This window comes from Micromys minutus, assembly GCF_963924665.1.
Source record: "Micromys minutus genome assembly, chromosome: 9".
NCBI classification, from domain to species: Eukaryota; Metazoa; Chordata; class Mammalia; order Rodentia; family Muridae; genus Micromys; species Micromys minutus.
Genome location: NC_137978.1, coordinates 44,996,818 through 45,017,024, shown reverse-complemented (window position 1 = coordinate 45,017,024; position 20,207 = coordinate 44,996,818). Strand labels below are relative to the sequence as shown.

General features: G+C 39.2%; 1 protein-coding gene across 12 annotated transcripts in view; it reads right to left on the bottom strand.

Moving 5' to 3' along the window:
- The window catches only part of PUM1 (pumilio RNA binding family member 1), a 109,295-nt gene that overhangs the window by 73,464 nt on the left and 15,624 nt on the right, over positions 1-20,207 (bottom strand). For all 12 annotated transcript variants that reach the window (XM_080922075.1, XM_080922081.1, XM_080922083.1 and 9 more), the window contains exon 3: positions 4,412-4,480. In XM_080922075.1, coding sequence (XP_080778201.1) covers positions 4,412-4,480 — 69 coding nt within the window. The remainder of the gene's footprint in view (positions 1-4,411; positions 4,481-20,207) is intronic.

Sequence of the window (20,207 nt, the reverse complement as noted above, 5' to 3'; positions counted from 1 at the left end):
CCCTTTCTCATTCATATTCAAACCTATCACTAAGGGTAGCATTTTTCTAACTACCTTCCTAAATGCATTGTTTAATCCAGAAATGAAATGGTAGCCTACACTATTCTAGACAAAACATTATGGAATCTTAGCTCAGTGTGATTGTCAATGCCTAGGCAGGAGAATGAGTTCAAAGTCACCTATATGTGAAGTGTAAGCCCAGCCTGAGCTACCTAAGACCATATTTCCATCACCAACATCATAAAAAGAAAAGTAATCACTCATTCTATACAAATCAGAAAAATTCAGCTAGCTCATGCTAGTAACCCCAGCCCTTGGTTAGTTGAGGTAAGAGAACTTCTACAATTTCAAAGTTAGCCTGGAAAACAGTGAGTTCCAGAAGAATTAGATATCTGTGGCCTATTGCACAGGCCTTAAAGCACTAGGGAGGTAGAGGCAGGTGGATCTCTTAGCTTGAGACCTACAGAAAGAGTTCCAAGACAGAGTTACAGAGAAACCCTGTCTCAAAAAAAAAAAAAAAAAGAAAGAAAGAAAAAGAAAAAGAAAAAAGGAGAAAAATAAAGAAACCCTACCCGAAAAAAAAAAAAAATTAAAACTCTTAAGAGCACAAGAACAACAGAAAAAACAAAGATTAAAGGAATCTTTTTACCAGCGATTTTCATGGTGTTTATTTTTCAAATATATCCTTTTTATGACCTAGGTAGTCATGTCCTAACTACCCTTCTAACCAGAAAGCAGATACCATAGGGAAACCAAGGTAGGAAATTTCAGAACTAATATCAACATGTAGATAAGTTGAGTGTCAATCTGACTGGATTCAGAGTAGATTAAGGACCAAATAGAGGACATTCTGGGTGCATCAGGGCACCTCCAGAGACTGATACCGAGAATAAAAGGACATTTTGGAAAGAAGGGAAAGGCAGAGGCAGGCACTAGGTAAGAGTCCCTGGAGGCGTGTTCCTGTGAAGTCTGTCATCATGGCCTCTTCCAGTATGCCACTTTCATTGTCTGCTTTTTGTCTGCCATAAAGAAGCTCCTCTGTTATGTTTCCAAACTCTGAAACAGAGCTAAAAAAATGATTCTGAATGAGAGACAGAGAGAAAGAGACAGAGAGAGAAATGCAAATATATAAGGGCAAAACAACGATAGATAGATAGATAGATAGATAGATAGATAGATAGATAGATAGATAGATAGATAGACAGACAGACAGACAGACAGACAGACAGACAGACAGACAGATAAAAACTCTTCCTTTATTTTGTTACTGCCAAATATTTGGTCCGGGTGACCACAAAAGACTATAAAAGTCATTAAGTTTTTCCATTATTACAAAAATATTCTGAATCCACACCAACACTAAGCTGCTCAGATAAGTGTCTTTAAACTTTTGAGAACTCTTAAATTGAATTAAGGAGCCATTAAAACTCATGGGAACTACTTTAATTTCCACTCTACACAAGAAGAAAGGGACCCCTTCGGCTAAAAACAGCTATACTTCAAGGTCTGGAGAGCTGATTCAGTAGTTAAGAGCACTAGATGCTCTTCCAGAGGACACAGCTTCAAATCCCAGCAACCACATGGAAACTCATAATACACTATAGTAACTCCAGTTCCAGGGTATCTGACACCCTCCCTACAGGCACCAGGCAGTTGTGTAGTGCATGAATACTCACACTCTCTCTCTCTGCCTGCCTGCCTGCCTGCCTCTCCCCCCCTTCTCACACACACACACACACACACACACACACACACACACACACACAGGAAAAAATCCATACACACATAGTAAAAGGAACTATTTTTCAAACAAAACAGCTGCACTTCAGACAACCAGCAAACGTGTAAGCATGGTATTTTAAGTAACAACTTCCTGCCAGGCAGTAGTGGCTCAGATCTTGAGTTTGAGGCCAGCCTGGTGTACAGATAGAGGTTCCAGAACAACCAGGGCTGTTAAAAGAGAAACCCTGTCTGGGGGGGGGTGGGGGGACAACAACAAAAAAACTTCTTAGCAAAATTTCTACTTAAAAAAAAAAATACTGGAAATCTTTCTGTGCTACAAGCTATGGCAAAGGCTTTGAACTGAGTAAAGCAACCCTAACTAACACTAATAGAAACCAGTTTCTTTCAGGGGAATCAATGTTCTTTGACATGTAAACACACATACATTCGGGTACTTAAGTATTCTCTGCACATACATCCCTCACACACACACCACCAGTTTAAAAATCCATCCAATCCACTTGAGATTAATGTTTGTAGTAGTAAATACTATATTATTACCTTCAAGAGCATATCTTTTATTGTTAAATGGGAAGAAAAATCAAGTAATTAGAAGCTCAGGTTTTTTATAAAAACATATTGCTATGCTTCTGGTATACAACTACAGTCCCCTGAATTAAGCAGGGAAATGCTGCCAATCTGCGTGTAACCAAGTCCTCATTTGACCAGAAACTGCTTCTCAGCCTGGAACCTCCTCATGATCCTGAGGTGCACTCCAGGCCCTTCTTGTTTCCCTCCCTCAGGATCTCACCACCCTATTTGTGCTCTGGAGAGATAACTTGTGCAAGTCATCTGAGCTTTAGAAGGGAGTAACAGCTTTCCTGGGGGGACAATAAAACTGAGGCCAGGCCTCAGTGGGTGCTAACAAGCTAATGTGTAAAAAGTAATTAATATCTGCCTAAAAAGTAGCTAACAAATGGTAGTCACTGTTGCTTTGTGAACGTGTTGTTTGGTGTACTGTTTGAATTTTAAAAATGTGCCTAACAGGCTCAAGCATAAATGAACCTTGGTCTCCAACTTGTCACACAAGAGGAGGAAGAATGTCTGTCTTAGAGGTTAAAGCCTCCTCCCCAACTCCCAGATCCTTCTGTGTGCTTCTTACCCTAAGATAAAAGGTGTGATCTCTCAGCTTCTTGTTTCCCAAAGATATGGCCTTGCCCCTCCCTCTGGAACCAGAAGCTCAAATAAGCTCTCCTTTTTTCCTTAAAATACCATTGTTCATTTTGTCATAACAGAAAACTAACTAATACACTCAACTATGACATCCAGGCTGACCTTGAACTCAAGCTACTTCTGCCCCAGTCTCCCAATCCTGGGATTAAAGGCATGAGCTAACATGCTCAGCTCTAGAATTAGACTTTAAACAAACAGGTTAGAATCACACGTATAGTTTATCTTCCATATTTAATGGATAACATAAATGTTAGTTTTCTCTTCAAATCTTACCCCAGAAATTAAGTAACAAAGTCCTTTACCCAATAACATGCGAGGTTTATTATTAGCACATGCTGCTTCGATAAAAGGCAGGCAGAGGACACTTAACAAATCGTTTCCTAAAATTCAGAACACAAGATGGTAAGGCAGATACTAGACTCTCTGACCACAAGAAAATTCAGAAAAATTCAAAGCAAAATCTTCCAACAAAATGAGCAAGACTCTCAGGACAAAGCAGTAGAAGCCAGAGTGTACCTAGGAAGACTTGGTGTAAGCTCAGCAAAGGAACTGCAATTACTTCTTGATCTTCCAAACCCAGCACAATGCCAGGACCAAACAGCATTCACTAAACCAAACAAATGTTATCTAATGGCTGGAACACAGGGAAAGTCTGAAGTAGAGTCATTCTCCCACCTTCAAAACATGGAAGTAGTTAAGAGAGCTTTTTATGTACAGTAGAAAACAGACAATTCTAGGGTTACTGTCCAGAATGGCAACCAGAAGTAAATAGCCTCTTAATGAACCTCTGCATTCTTCAGCAATACATTTGAAGAGTCTACTACTGTATTTGTCATCGGTACATGACTCCTGTCAACAAGCAAAACCTTCAGAGTACTTTAGCTACACTCTCCTGAACAATGGCGATTCACTATAATGGGAAAAAAATTAAATGCTAAAAAGAAACCAAAGTTCTTATTTCTGAATTTGCTGTGACCAACTGAGATCATAAGAAACCTAAGAAAAAGCCGCATTCAAAATGGAGCCCTGAGTACTAGCCTTTAAAGAACACCCGTGTAAAAACATAAGCCACTGACATGCTCTGAGTAACAGCGCATCTAAACTCCATGTCCAACTGTGAAAACACCTAGCCACTAAAAACTGAGGTAAAGGTAAGAACACTTGATGAATATAAATTAAAGTGTTTGCACACCTCATATTACAGCTAACTTATTATTAACATGTTTATTGTTAGTGCTCATATTTGGTGCTTTGTAATTTAAAACTGAACTAAGTTACTAAATCACACTCTACCAGTAGAGTTTTAGCACAATTCTCCAACATCCTAGTCCTACTGAGGATGGCAACAAAAAAAAGCAAGCACAGATTTCTAGAGACTAGATTCAGACACAACTGATGAAAGACAAGTCCAGGCTTCCCTAAGAACACCCATTGTCAACCACACCAGCTTACTTACCTCGCCCATAGCTCTCCCTTCCAGAGCAAGTGCTTGAAAATCATGATTTAATTCATCCATAGAGCGTACCTAGTGTTCAGAATAGAAGGGAAAGCATTACGTCAGCATTATGAATAGTACACACATACTATGCACAAATAAAATCTTATCTATAATTACTTTAAGGCAAAAAGCACAGTAACAAAACTCAAGGGATTAAAAGTTCACTCACCTTTAACCTTCAAGATTCAGAAATATTCCGTGTTACCCGACCTACTGCCTTTCATTTTCAAAACAGGAAATACCTCACATGATGAGAACGCTAGCTACTGTTCATATGCTTTAATAAGCAGAGATGAGCACAATGGTGCTCAGTGGCAAGTCTGATCTGTAACAGGACTGCATCTTCCTCAACAGTCAAGTATGAGGGAGGCCAGTTTGAACCAGGACTCTTGGGTAACTCCAAAGAGACCAAGCTGTAAACTCTACAGAGCTCCCTAACATCTATCTATCTATAGAAGGCAGTCTCAGAAAGCCCTCAAATATCAAACAAGGGAGAAAGAAATAGCACATAACAAGAAACCTTCCTTACATCTCACTAAAGCACATCTATATACAGCTAAGTTAAGCTTCCGCTTCATTACCTGCTAAGAAGACTGAATTAAGGAACTTCCCACAGGGTGCAAGGAAAGAACTGACTCCCGTAGGTTGTTCTCAAACACAGGCACACAAACACATAATGGTAGTTATAAAGATAAGATAAAGGATAATGAGATGGCATAGGTGTACTCAAATTAGTTGTTAAAAATCAAGCCATAAACTCACAGGTCAAAAAAAAAAAAAAAAGATGGCAAGTTTTTGTTCGGTCACTGTGAGCTTCAGAACAGCAAAAGCCCTTTGCCATCTGCTGTCTTCTCAAATATGACTAACAATCCATCTGTGCTTTCTGAAGCTAGAGCCTGGAGAAGATATTTTTGAAAGAAGGCATTTCTGCACACCTGAAAACAAGACTCCTGAAACAGGAACCTCCTAACTAAACCTGCTGTCCTATTAGCCACCACCTTCCTGGGGTTGGTAGACCATTTCTAGGGCCAAGCCAGGAGAAAGCCAGAACTTAAAACCCAACTTAATAACCAAGGCATGGTGCTGCACCCCTTTGATCCCAGCAGTCAGGAAAGGAAGCAGAGGCATGGGATCTCTGTAAGTTTGCTGCTGGTCTGGTCTACAGAGTTCCAGGACAGCCAGGGTACACAGAGAAACCCAATCAAAGTGTGTGTTGGGGGCAAGGGAGGGGGCTTGTGAAATTTAGAATATTTGTCTCAAGTGTCAACATACTGTACATAAAACTACAGGAGCACTACTGATTTCTATCATACTTTAAAACCTACAGGCAACAAACTGTTTATTAAGCAGTAACAACTTGGGAATATTTGCTAAAAAATATAAATGTAAACAAGCTGGGTATCACCTAAATGATCCCAGCACTTAGAAGACTGAGGCAGGAAGATCACAAATTCAAGGCCAGCCTGAACTTAGTGAAGTGTTGGTTGAAACAGGCACTGCAGAGGTGGCCCCTAAGTTAAGAGCACCTGCTGCTGTGATAAAGAGCCTACGATTCTCAGCACTCACGTGGTAGAGCACACAGCCATCCCTAACTCCAAGTTTCAGAAATGCAACGCCCTCTCCTGACTTCCATGGGAACCAGAAACACACAGTACACATACATATGTGCAGATAAAATACTCATAAAATTTTTAAATGAACTTATTTCTTAACTACAGGCAGAATTTGGAAAGCACATTGGTCTATATCTTACTGTGTGATCTAATACGAAAAACACTAAACAATTCTTGGACACTTTAAAAAAAAATCAAATACAGGTTTGGTCAAAACACTAGAAATCTTGTTCGTATAGAAGTAAGATTAGACAGGAAACATGCCCTTTCAGCTTCATGCCTCATCCTTCTCCCTCTCTCCCGGGTCTCCTTTTACACCTTTTTTACTTTATTACACCCTCCAGGCCTCTCTGTTTCTAAGTGACCCACCTCACCTGTACTAGAAACTAATATTATCTTTTCTCTATCTACTGTCTTCTGCCTCCTATGCTGAAAAGGGGCCTCGCTTGCTTTGCTGGGATACCACAAACTTTATTTAAGATTTCAGCTACAGTTAACCAAAGCAAAAACAAAAACAAAGAAATCTTCTCACAGATGTATATTGAGTATTCAGGAAGCCATCTGTTTTTATAGGCGTTCTATATGATATGGCCACTGACATCAGGCCAGCTATCCATCCAAAATCTTTCCTTTAAAAACAAAACTAGGACTGGAGAGATGGCTCAACGGTTAAGAGCACTGACTGCTCTTCTAGAGTTCCTGAGTTCAGTTCCCAGCAACCACACAGTAGCTCATAACCATCTGTAATGGAATATGATACCCTTTTCTGGTGTGTCTGAGGACAGCAACAGTGTATTCACATACATGAAATAAATTTTTAAAAACTAATTATTAAAAGAAATTGGAGGATAAAAAGTTATGTAAAAAATGTCTGAACTAAGGAACAAAGCCTTTCTCACCACCAAGGGAAAAGGCTGGCTGTCCCTTTGAGTAGCCAACCCTTCCCACCAAGACTGGACTTTCTTCTATGTTATTGTACTCCCTGCCTCTCTTTTCTTCAGAAATCTTTGACTGCAGGTTAATTTCTTGTCTAGAAATTCCACTTTTTTGTCTACTAAATTTCTGTAAGATCTCCTGTCTTTTCACAAAAACAATTCTTGTTTCTCTATGGCACTTGCCACTGTTACCTAACTTTCCCCATCTGGGCTTCCCTGTTGCTGTCCTATGGCTAACTCCTCCCATCCAAACACCAGCACTATCGCCCTTTTTAAAATATTTACCTTTATCTTATGTGTATAAATGCCTGCCTGCATGTACACCACATGCATGTCTTGTGCCCCATAGATTCTCTGGACCTGGAGTTCTATGAGCTGCCATGTGGGTGCTGGGAACTGCAAGAACAGCAGCCTCCTCTCTGCAACTCAGACAACCCCTCCATCAGAGCACATGAAGCTGACTTGAGAGCCTGACCTGACACATGTCTCTTCATCCCACCTAAGGACATCATCACCCTTAGGCTGAGTTTTCTTTCCTCTTCCAGAGTCCAGGACTTCCTTTTCAAAAGGCCCAATACCTGCCTTTTCTTCTAACAGGAAGAACAGATGCTGCCCCAACTAGCCCCACATTTTAACTCATTAAGCTGGTATTTTGTTCAAGACAGGGTTTCTTCGTGTAGAGCTGGGTTTAGTGGTGCATGACAAGAAAACAGATCTCTGAGTTCCTAGCTAGCCAGAGTTACATACTTAAGATTGTCTCAAAATGTAAGATTAAAAATAAAAAAATAACAAATCTCAAACACCTACTGCTATGCCCTACCCCCAACGCACATTCGCCACTGTTTCTCATCTGTACAGCATGCACAAATATGTCCCAATCAATAACTGAAACAAAATGTCCAATACTTAGAAAGCATCCAGTCTGGGCTAGAAAGATGATGGCACAGAGCTTAAGAGCACTGACTGTTCTTCCAAAGGTCCTGAGTTCAATTCCCAGCAACCACATAGTGGCTCACAATCATCGATAACAGGATCTGATTCCTTCTTCCGCCATACAGGTGTACATGCAGAGAACACTCATATACATAATAAAATAAAATAAATAAAATTTTACCAGAGAAAGAGAGGGGGAGAGGGAGAGAGAGAACCCAGCAAACAGTGCTCACCTCACTGACTAGTCTGTTAAGTACTCAAAAGTCAGCCCTTCTTTCTCTATGCTTATCCAGAGGATAAATTTTAGTTATCCCAAGAAAGAAGAAGGGGGACCAGGAAGGTGTACTGACTTCAAGACTTCATTTCCATCATTAAAATACCTTAAGTACCTACATTGCTTGATGTTATGAGCAGTTTGTTCCTAGAGGAAAACATTCCATCTTGAAGGAAGTCTTAACATAGAAAGTAAGCATCTCTGTTTCTAAAAGTCCCTGAAATTGACCAGCTTCATTTCCCACCCAAAAGTAAACAACAGAAAGTGCTGAGTTACTCTCAGACAAGCCAGACTAGAAGACTACTGAGGCCATACCAGCTAAGCTGCCTTGAGCAAGGGGCTAGACAAAAGGAGCCACCTGCGGAGGATACTTTCCATCTGCTGAGCTGTCTGCAACTGTTTTTAGAGAAGTTCTCAACTTTTATGAGCTGTTGCTCATGCTGACTTTGGCCACACAGCTGTCTAAAAGATGTCTAAGGTACTTCTGCTCCTTCAGTAACCTTCACCAATCATATTCCTGAAGCCCCAGTAAAACTCATTGGTCCACTAAGATGGTCTTTGGTGGTATTCATACTTTGCTCTGCCCTAGGCTTCCTATGTGGGCAGGGAGGGAGGGAGGGAGGATTGTGTCTCCCCAGAAAATTCTATAACCCAACACTGGAACATCTTATTTTCTAAACTATGACACTTCAGTGTATACCCATTTAAAAATTCTCAGATCTGAGCAAATACAACACTCGAGTAAAGCATCCATTCAGACACTATCCTGTGGCCCATAAAACCCACTGCTTCATTCCTACCCATGGCAATCTTTCTTCTTAAATTGTTGGAATAAAAAGAAAAGCCATGTGGTGGTGGTGCATGCCTTTGATCCCAGATTTCTAGAGACAGAGATGGGTGATCTCTGTAAAAAAAGAGCAGCCTGGTCTACACAGTGAATTCCAAGACAGCCAGGACAGAGAAACCCTGCCTCAAAAGATCAAGAACAGGACAGGATGGATTAAAGCTACACACAACAAAACTCTAACATTGTTTTTTAAAGATTTATTTATTATATATAAGTACATTGTAGCTGTCTTCAGAGACACCAGAAGAGGGCATCAGATCTCATTAGATGGTTATGAGCCACCACGTGGGTGCTAGGACTTGAACTCAGGACCTCTGGAAGAGCAGTCTCTCCAATCCTAACATTTTTAAAAGTTAATGATCCACTCATAAATGTTTCATAAATTCTAATTTCTTTCACTTAAAATACACCATAGAATACTAACCCCTGCAGTCACTGGAACCACATAATAAGACACACGGAGGTGAGCCCTGTGAGGGCATGAATGGACCCCAACAGGAATCCTAGTAGTGTATGGGTTCGATCCTCAATACCACTTAGAAAGACAGGACTGGAGAACATTCTAAGTAAAGCTTTGCTGGCATTCCAGCCCTCAGATTATTATTCCACAACTGCTAGGTGCAACAGTTTGTCCAGTCCTCTGCTGCATATACAGAAGAGATAAATAAAACTCAGAGAATATCAGGATGCCAATTCAATACTCAGTATGCACTAAGCTGTACTAGGAATTTCTTCTGTTCAGTTATACATGTACTTAGAAAGTCAATTAACTTGACACTTTTTTAAACACATGTCAAGAAGAGCAACTTTGGAGCCTAAAAGATGACTTAGTGGTTAGAAGAGCACTTGCTGCTCTTCCAGAGGACCCAGTACCCACAAGACAACTCTAGTTCCAGGAGATCCAATGTCCATTTCTGTTCTCAATAAGCCTTGCATGCTTATTTGTATACAGGCTCACATGCAGGTAAGACCATACACGTAAGGTAACAAAAATAATTTTTAAAAAAACAGCAACTTCTTGCTTCCCTCACCTGTGCCAGAATAGTCCCAAGAATAGCTTCCCCTTAAGTAGCAATCCCATAAATCCAGGGGTGGCAGAAGAAGGTCTGGTCTACAGAGTTTGAGGACAGCCAGGGATACACAGATTTCACAAATTTCAGCTAGAGACATGTCTGGCAATGCCAAGAGAATGGCTTCAATTTCCCTTGGAGCAAATAGAGTGACAAGAAAGCAGGAACTGTATCCTAGAGGCAGCTTCTGTCAAATGGTTCTTCTCTTGCCTCACAGAAAACCAATGCTTCACTGGCTTTTCTAAGAATCTGACAATAAGCTTTATGAATTTTATTAATATCCGTGACACTTAACCTGCTAAATTGACTTCCAAGAATTTAAATTCTAAGCAAATAATTAGAATATGGACAAAGATTTACTGACAAAGATTTCAAACTTCTTATTATAATGGGGAAAGCAGCAAAAAGCTAAAAAAAAAAAAAAAACAAAAACAGAAGTTATTAAACACCAAATGTGTTTTAAAGGTTTTCTGTGGGCTGGAGAGATGGCTCAGCGGTTAAGAGCACTGACTGCTCTTCCAGAGGCCCTGAGTTCAATTCCCAGCAACCACATGGTGGCTCACAACCATCTGTAATGGGATCAGATGCCCTCTTCTGGTGTGTCTGAAGACAGCAACAGTGTGCTCATATAAATAAAATAAATCTTAAAAATTTAAAAAAAAAAAAAAAAAAAAGGTTTTCTGTGGGTTTTGTTTGTTTAGTTTAGTTTTCCCATAGAATCTGCCTGCCTCTGCCTCCAGTGTATGTGGCACCACACAAGTATTTAAAGATTTTGATACCGCTACTTTAAATGTCTACATTTCTTTATGGTATGAATGTCTGACTTCTATGTATGTCTGTGCCTAGCACAGTAGCATAAACATGCACTCCCAGCTCTAAAAGCAAATGTAGGGGCTGGAGAAATGGCTTAGTGGTTAAGAGCACAAACTGACTGCTCTTCCAGTGGACCCAAGTTCATTTTCCAACCCAAATGTTAGGAGACTTGCAAGCACCTGTAGCTCACACACACTTAGAGTTATGCTAAAACCTAGAGTGAAGATAATTCTCATATATACTTTTAGTTTGTGGACCATGATTAGAGATAGTTTAGACCCTAGAACTGAGAAGGAAAATGGGTTTCAGAAAAGCCTCTCCCCTGTCCCAGAATACTTTGGCGAAGGAGAAGGAAAATGAAAGTAAGATAATTCAGAGCTCTTCTAGGGTTAGAAGGAAGCTGGGGGACATCCTGCTTCCTCTCTGGCCCCACTGGGGGAATGCCTAGTTCTGTCCCTTTGGTGGAACATCTGGTTCTCTTTCTTCTTTACTGTGTGTCCTTGGTCTGCCAGTCTGTCCAAGTCTGTCATTTTATGTCTGTGGTTTCATTTTGTTGCTTGATTGTTGCTCTGTGTTTCATATTCAAAAGAAAAAAGTGGTTTATCTGCTGGCCCTTCACTCTTTGATTTAGTTTTTAACTCATTTAAAGATTTGTTTAAAAAAAAAAAAAACAAAACTCTGAATTGGCACAACATAAACTGGTAAGTCTAGCATTGCTGAAAAACTCTCTCGGGCTTATTTGTCTATACAAGCCTCTCTTAAAGGGGTCAGCAGTTTCTTGACTTCTCTGGAAAGGAAGCTGATAGTTGTTTCTCCTATAAAAATCTGTGATAATGATAATTGGGTTCAGCAGGTGTCAAAGTGCTCCTCCCTTGAAATTATAGCTAGAAAAAGTAAAAAATTTTGTCTGTCTACTCTAACTATATAAGATGGGTGTGGCCCCTTCATGTTTGTTTCTGACTGATCTGCATATCTGGGTTATATATTATTGGCTTATAAGTTATTGAGCATTGTTAAAAATTTGCAACATAGGTAACAGAAAGTTGGCTTAAAACTGGTAACTAGGGCTGGAGAGTTAGCTCAGTGGTTAAGAGCACTGACCGCTCTTCCAGAGGTCCTGAGTTCAATTCCCAACAACCACATGGTGGGTCATAACCATCTGTAATGGAATCCAATGTCCTCTTCTGGTGTGTCTGAAGACAGCTACAATGTTCTCTCTCTCTCTCTCTCTCTCTCTCTATATATATATATATATATAGATAGATAGATAGATAGATAGATAGATACTTTTTTAAATCTCCTGTCTCCATCATCATGGTTTTTTTCCTTAAGATTTATTTTATTTATATATATATATATATATATATATATATATATATATATATATATATATATGAGTACAGTATAACTGTCTTCAGACACACCAGAAGAGAGCATCAGATCTCATTACAGATGAACCACCATGTCATTGCTGGAATTTGAACTGATTACTTCTGGAAGAGTAAAATAAACTTTTAAAAATCTTAAAAAAAAAAAAAAAAAAACTGGTTAACTTGGGAGTGGAGTTACTGGGCAACAACACATGGCATGAAACAACCCAGAGAAATAGGTCTCTAAAGATACCTCTAAATTGGGATAATATTCTATGTAATTCCTGTCCTAGAAAAAACTTATAAAGAATAGGATTTAAAACAATGTTTCTTTAATGAGGTATTAAAAGCTGTACCATCATGCATTCATATAGCAGCCAAACTTTGTAACATGAAAGTAATGCACTTGGTATTATAGAGAGAATGAGTTGTTTACACTCCTAAAATTTAGTTTTGCCTTCCAAAATTATGGTTATGCTCTGATATTGCAAAAGAAACTTAAAAATTATAGTTAAGTATATTTAGAGCTAAGAAAACATTGGCAGTTTACAATTCAATCAGAAGAGCCTCGTGAAATATTTATTCCAAACAGCAATTAAATCGCTTACTGCAGAATACTGATGTTTGGCCTATTGCATGTGCAAAGTTTTTAGGCAAAATGGATAATCATATCCAAAAGATAAGTTGTTACAATTTGCCTCTATGCAAGCTTTTGTATTTCCTGTAAATGTGTGCATACAGTCCATAGAGGATGTGCTTATGTATTTACAGACAGTTCATCTGATGGGAAGGCAGCATGTGTAATCAGATCACATCTTTATTCTTGAATTGCCCCCTCCACCTGGCACCCAATTCAACACAGATAACTGAAGTGCTCTAGAGCTATTTTTGAAATGTTGAAAAAAAAAAAATCAAGCTTTTAATTTGTATACTGATAGCCAATATATAGCTCATGGTTTACAACTGCTTGAAACTGTTCCTTTCTTTACATACTGCTAATTCTCAAATTTTGCAATTATCATGCAAATACAACTCAATTTAAGAGAACATACTGTTCCTTCCTTTTTAGCTTACACTGGATGGTTGGGACACCTTAGTGAGGGCAATGCTACAGCATAAGACAAGTCAATGGCATAGTCCCAATCTGTTATTATGTGGAAGAGGGCAAGTTTGTGTTTTTTTCTGCAGGATGCCGAAGGAATGTGATGGCTGCCAGAGCAATTGGTGAGACTTGCTGATGCTAGGACTAAGAATGATGCTGTGTCCTGAGTGCCTGACAATGATGACAAGGAAGCTGTACTGAGCCTATGTTCTTGATACACCACTGATACACCACACTTCTGGTGTGGTCCAGACCAGAGATTCTTGTAACCAGTAATAATACTCAACTTCGTGGATCTCCCTGGACAAGGGAGTAAACTTACAATAAGACCATGACTTTCAATGCATTTGGTGATGGGATTCCTGTTTGCTGCGAAGAATAGTACAAATGTTGGGCATATTTTTGTGTTTACTCAAACTTGGAAGGAAAACATGTCACAAACTAACTTGAAGCATAGAGATGAGCATGACAAAATACTACGAGGGATCTGCCTCTGACCCTCATAAGACAGGACCTTGCATATCTGAACCCACAGAGAATGTGGAATAGGCATTTAACAAAATGGTTAGATGGAAAGAATGTTATAATCAGCTGCCAATATGGCTTAATGTTCCCAATAATTTGTGAATTACTGACTGGGCAGAAAATCAGTCAAACATTAGGCAAAAGGAGACGTCTGTAGGTCTTTGGCAATCAGAAGCTGGCCTTTTCCAACAGCATATTTAGAAGTTATCCACAGTTCTCTATGAAGTTATGTTAACAACAGACAAAACTGGGACAAAATTTGGATATCAAACAAATGTTAGTGTGTGTGTTAAGGCTCCTAATCCTTTATTAACAGGCCATGTTAAAATTTTGTTTCTTCTATGGCATTTAATGTGAACTGCATTGATTGTACACTTTCTAATTGTGTCAGTGCACTGAACTCAAGCATGTCTTGTATGATGGACTATCAACCAGCTTTTGTTTTATTGCCTGTATAACAGGATCTTGGTATTCTGATGAAAGCTTACAACTGGAAGTGAGTCAGGCTTTAAGCAAAAGCAAGAGGGTTGTGGATCTGATTATTGCTGGTATAGCAGTTTGATTACATTAATAGCTAACACTGCTGCTTCTGTAACTGCTTTGATGAAAGAAGTTAAGACAGCTACTTTTGTTAATCATGTAACAGAAAATGTTACTGAGTGTTCAAGAAGATTTATATAGGGTTTGGAATGACAAATACTCTTTATGAAACTATTAAAATTATTGAAGAGGAGGTTCAAAGTTTAGGAGTAAGAAGCCTTTTGAACATCACATTAAATACCAATGGATTTGTGTCACCACTAAAACTTAAAATGATAACTGGGAGAAAATTCAGACTCTTGCAAGGTATTTGGCATAATTCTAACACCTCTCAGGATATTATAATTTTGCATAAGATTATGAATTTAAAGAACACTATTCTGTTGAGTTTTGATGCTGAGGATACTGCCAATAATTATTCATAGCTTACGGTCAGTATTTCCATCTTCATCAAGCTTCAAGATGGTTAAGAGCACTGACTGCTCTTCCAGAGGTCCTGAGTTCAAATCCAGCAACCACATGGTGGCTCACAACCATCTGTAATGGGATCTGATGCCTCTTCTGGTGTGTCTGAGGACAGCAACAGTGTACTCAAATTAATTAATTAATTAATTAATTTTAAAGAAGCTTGGGTCTCTCACCACCTATGAGGTGGTTCAATGATAAAGGTGCTAGTTGCAAAACTTGACAACGTAAATTCCATTCCTGACACTCACTGTAGGAGAGAATTCACTACTGAATGTTGTCCTCTGACCTCTATCTACACTTGTACTGTGTGGAATGTGAGTCCTCTGCCCTATGCATACAAAATAAATCAGAAGGTAACTTAAAAAATATGAATGCCCAGTATGACATATTGAGAAAGGTAAAACTGCAAAAACAACAATAACTAGAAACAGAGATGGGGTGCATTACTAAAGACAACAGACAACCAGAACATTCCATCTCTTGACTAAGATAGTACAAGCATATATATCACAAACTCTATAGAACTGCACGCCAGCTGGGTACAGTGGTGTAGAGCTATACTCACAGCTATTCAAAGGGCCAAGAGAAAAAGATCACCTGAGCCCAAGTTTAGCAGCACAGAAAGACTCTTATCATTAAATAAACTAAAGTTATGTTCACTATAAAATATGCCACCTAGCAGGGCATGTTAATCACAGCACTTGGGAGACAAGTAGGCAGATCTTGAGTTCCAGAACAGCCAGAGCTACATAGTAATACCATGTCTAAAAGAGAAAAATACCACCTTAATAAAAGGGGGGTGGGGAGATATGGGGACACACCTGTAATATAGAAAGCTAAGACAGGATTACAAACCAGGTTAGTCTGGACCACATGGTAATAGCATGTCTCAAGTCAATGGGGTAAACCAGGCATGGTAGTGAATGTCTTTAATCCCACAAAGGCAGAAAAAGGTGAATTTGTGTGAGTTTAAAGCTACCCTGGAAAAAAAAAAAAAAAAAAAAAAAAGCTACCCTGGTCTACATAGTTAAGTTCCAGGCAAGTTACATGTTGAGATCCTGTCTCAAAAAGCAAGATGGGGGGGGGGGGGGGGGTGTTTACACAAGAGATATAGTATTAATGGACAGTATTACTTTCCTATCCTAAAAATGTGAGGGGAAAATTTAAATTACACGAAGTCCCATACATTTTCTAAAATGAGGCATAATTTACTGCCTTGATCAGTCATGTCACCATAACCACAGCAACTCTTATAAAGGAAATCCTTTAACTAAGGCTTGCTTATAGCTTCGAAGGTCTGTTATAACCGGGAGCACAGCAGCACACAGGCAGACAACACTGGAGAAGGTCTCTCTGACCCTCTGGAGGTCATTCCCATTCAAAATGCCAACAACCAATAGCTATTCATACAGATATTTTATTTTGTTTTCACGTGCTTTAAGGATACTGTCTCACTTCCAATCTTAGACTGACTGGCCTCAAACTCACAGCAAACCTATACCAGCCTTCTTTGATTGTTGAGGTTATAGGAATGCATTTTAAAAATTCAAGTATTTTAAAAACAAAACACATCATTTTTTATTACATTATGATTTATTTTGTGTGCATGGGGCAGAGGACTCACAACATGCCACAGTACAAGTGTGGAGGTCAGAACAACTTTCTTTTTTTAAAAAAAAAATCATTTTTTTATGTATATGAATAAACTGTAGCTCATCCTCAGACTGTAGCTGTCTTCAGACACACCAGAAGAGGGCATTGGATTCCATTACCGATGGTTGTGAGCCACCATGTGGTTGCTGGGAATTGAATTCAGGGCCTCTGGAAGCAAAACCACTGAACCATCTCTCCAGCCCCCAGAGAACAATTTCCAGGAATAAATTCTCTCTTATAGTGTAAAGTGCCAGGGATCGAGTTCAGGTTGTCAAGCTTAAAAACAACTTTTTTAAAAGTCACAAATCGAAGAACACCCAACACTTTAAGGTTCTTCAATGCAACCTTTCAAAGCATGCTAACCATCCCTTTAAGTCCAAACTGTCTCAGTATTCAAGACCCTACACTCAAATGCACCTTACAAGTTTATCAAGGTAAAAGGACATCTTAATACTCTTCAAAACATTCAATACATCTCCTGGTGGTATAATGTCTTCATTCATCAATTATATACTACTTGCCAGATGCTAGGAATAAGAGGCTTCAAAAGACTTCTTTGAGAAAGTTTCCCAAAGTACTAGTTCTTAACTAATGAGCACATAAGGATTTCGAGGGAGGCCGACAAACATACATGAATGACAACTCAGCATTGGAGTCCATCACTAGTTTACTGCAACAGCATGGTAACATCCAATAGACAGGAGAAACCATTGCTAAATGCTTTGGCCAAGTACCACAAGGGCACAAAAGTATCCAACTCTGGAAGAGGGAGCTAGCAACGACCACTAGAAATGAAGGTACTTTTAACAAACTTGAAGGCTAATGTGTAATGAGAATTAAAAACCTAGTAATTTTAAGTAAATATGTCTTTGTTTTAATCCCAAGTGTGGGATATGGGGCCGCTTCAGAGTGTTCAGAGCCACTACCTGGCTCTACAAGAAGCATGATTTTTGCCCACTGCAGACAGTTTATGTCTAGAATTCTGGGGACTCAAGAGGGTATAAATCTGAGAGCCCTGAGATTGCATGCAGCAATGGAGGTTGTTCCATCTGCTATTTGTGAATGGAGATATCCTGATAAAGAATGGACTTGCCCCAAGGAACCCAATGGCCCTAATCAGCAAGAAGTAGTCTAAATATATATTGCATAAATATATTATATTACATATAATAAATAAATCTTTAAAAAGAAAAGAAACCCTAAGACACTGCACTATTCACAATAGCCAAGACAGAAAAGACTAGAAACTGACAGATGAGTGGAGAAGGAATATATGGCACCAGCTAGGTGTGACTATGCAGAAGGACCCCAGTTTAAGGTCATACTTGGCTACACACATAGTTTGAGTTTAATTTAGCCAAGCCTTCGGGAAAAGAGAAATAGGAAGGTGATACATACACATACCTATATCTTATCAGCTGCAAGAAAACACTGTATGCTTTCTCTCACATACAACATCTAGATTTAACTTTTTTTGTCCAAGACAGGGTTTCTGTGTAACCCTAGCTGACCTGGAACTTGCTCTGTAGATCAGACTGGTTCCAAAGACTCAGGAAAATCCACCTGCCTCTGACTCCTTGGGATTAAAAGTGTATACCACCACTGCCCAGCTGGTTTTTATGTACACATATAAGTAAAACTTAAAACAGGATTGTGAAAGATTAAAGAAGTTCTAGAATAGGGAGGATAGTGGATCCTATAGGGAGGAGGAAGAGGGGTAGGGAGCAAAGAAGAAAGTGTAATAATATTTATTGTATGGAAAGGTAAGAATAAAACCTGCTACTCTTTGCGAGCTTAATTTATTAAAATTAATTTAAAAAATACAAGGTAGCTTAAAGAGTAAACTACAAAAAATAAATGCACTGTGAATCAATCCAGTGTCACTAAGCACTGGGAGGCAGAACTCTGTTCTAGGATAGCCAGGGTTACAACTAGATTCTGTCTCAAAATATAATTAATTCATTCAAGGCTTTCATTCAGTCATTGAATAGCATCATGTGAAAGCACTGCACAAACCATATTTAGAAATGCATGTTCTGATAGGTATAGACTCAGTACAGCTTCAGTGGAGACAATGAAAAAAGCAGAGGTGACCTGCACCGAAACACCAAGCAGGACCTGTTATACTGTTTCTAAGGGAAGTTGATGTTACCCTAAATTCAAGAGAAAACAAAAAGAAATTGGTCTAAAGGCACACTATTGTAATCCCAGCACTAAGAAAAACTGGCAGAGTCTGAAGCTGGCCTAGGCTACATAGGAAGATCCAGATCATCCAGATCATCCAAGGCTACAAAGCCAAACCCTATTTTTAAGGAAAAAAAAAAAAAAAAAAAAAAAAGATAATAACCACAAGGCTAAAACCACAGCTCAGCTGTTTGTAGATAGGAAGTCCTGGAGTCAATCCTCAACAACACATGAACTGAGTACTGGGGATGGATTGCCTGTACCTGAGCACTTGGGAGAAGGTAACATATGGAACAAACGCACATCTGCTATACCCTGAGATGGAGTCCAGCCTAGGATACAAGATACCATGTCTCAAAAACAAAAAGCAAAAGCAAATTTAAAAAAAGAAAGAAAGAACGTGAGGGCTGGAGAGATGGCTCAGCAGTTAAGAGCACTCACTCACTGCTCTTCCAGAGGTCCTGAGTTCAATTCCCAGCAACCAGATGGTGGCCCACGGCCATCTATATAGTGGGATTGGATGCCTTCTTCTGGTGTGTCCAAAAACAGCTACAGCACATATACTTAAAATAGATAAATCTTACAAAAAAAAAAATATATATATATATATATATGCAGATTATCTTGAAGGCTTAAAGATGTATTCATGTTATTGCCCCTTGCAGCATAATCAAGGGAAAGAAAGGGTGAAGAGAAGAGAGTATAGCAAAGAGGGTGGGGAGCTCAATTCTGGGCTGGAGAGATGGCTCAGTGGTTAACAGAACATACTACTGCCACCAAGGACCTACATTCGAGTCCCAGCACCCACATCCCTAATGCAAAGTGATCTGATACCTTTCTGACCTCTTCCTATGTGAGTGTACACACAACAATTTAAAAAAATTAAAGAAAATGTTTTTTAAAACTTTATTTTGCAGTAAGATTTAAAAAAAAAAAAAAAAAAAAAGCCAAAGGCTGGAGATAGCTTGGCAGACTAAAATACTTTTCTAGGACCTGAGTTTGGTTGCCAGCACCCACATCAGTGGCTCACCTGTGACTCCAGCTCTTGGGGAGCTGATAGCCTCTTCTGACCTCCTCAGGCACCCGCAGGCATGTGATCACACACACATACATACACAAACAATAAAATTTTTGAAGTGGCTCAGCAATTAAGCGCACTTAATGCTCTTGTAAAGGACCCAGGTTCTGAAACTAACATTCACAGCTGTTCACATCACCTATGACTCAAGTTCCATAGGATCCAAGACTCTTATGGCCTCAATAGCTATGCACACACACACGTGCAGGCAAACATTACACACATAATAAATCTTTAAAAGGGAAAAGAAAAACATCATCAGACAAGAATGCCAGTACAAGCTAGTGATCCCAAACAGGTTTGCATATCAGTTCTAGGCCAGACAGGCTACAGATAGATCCCATATTTA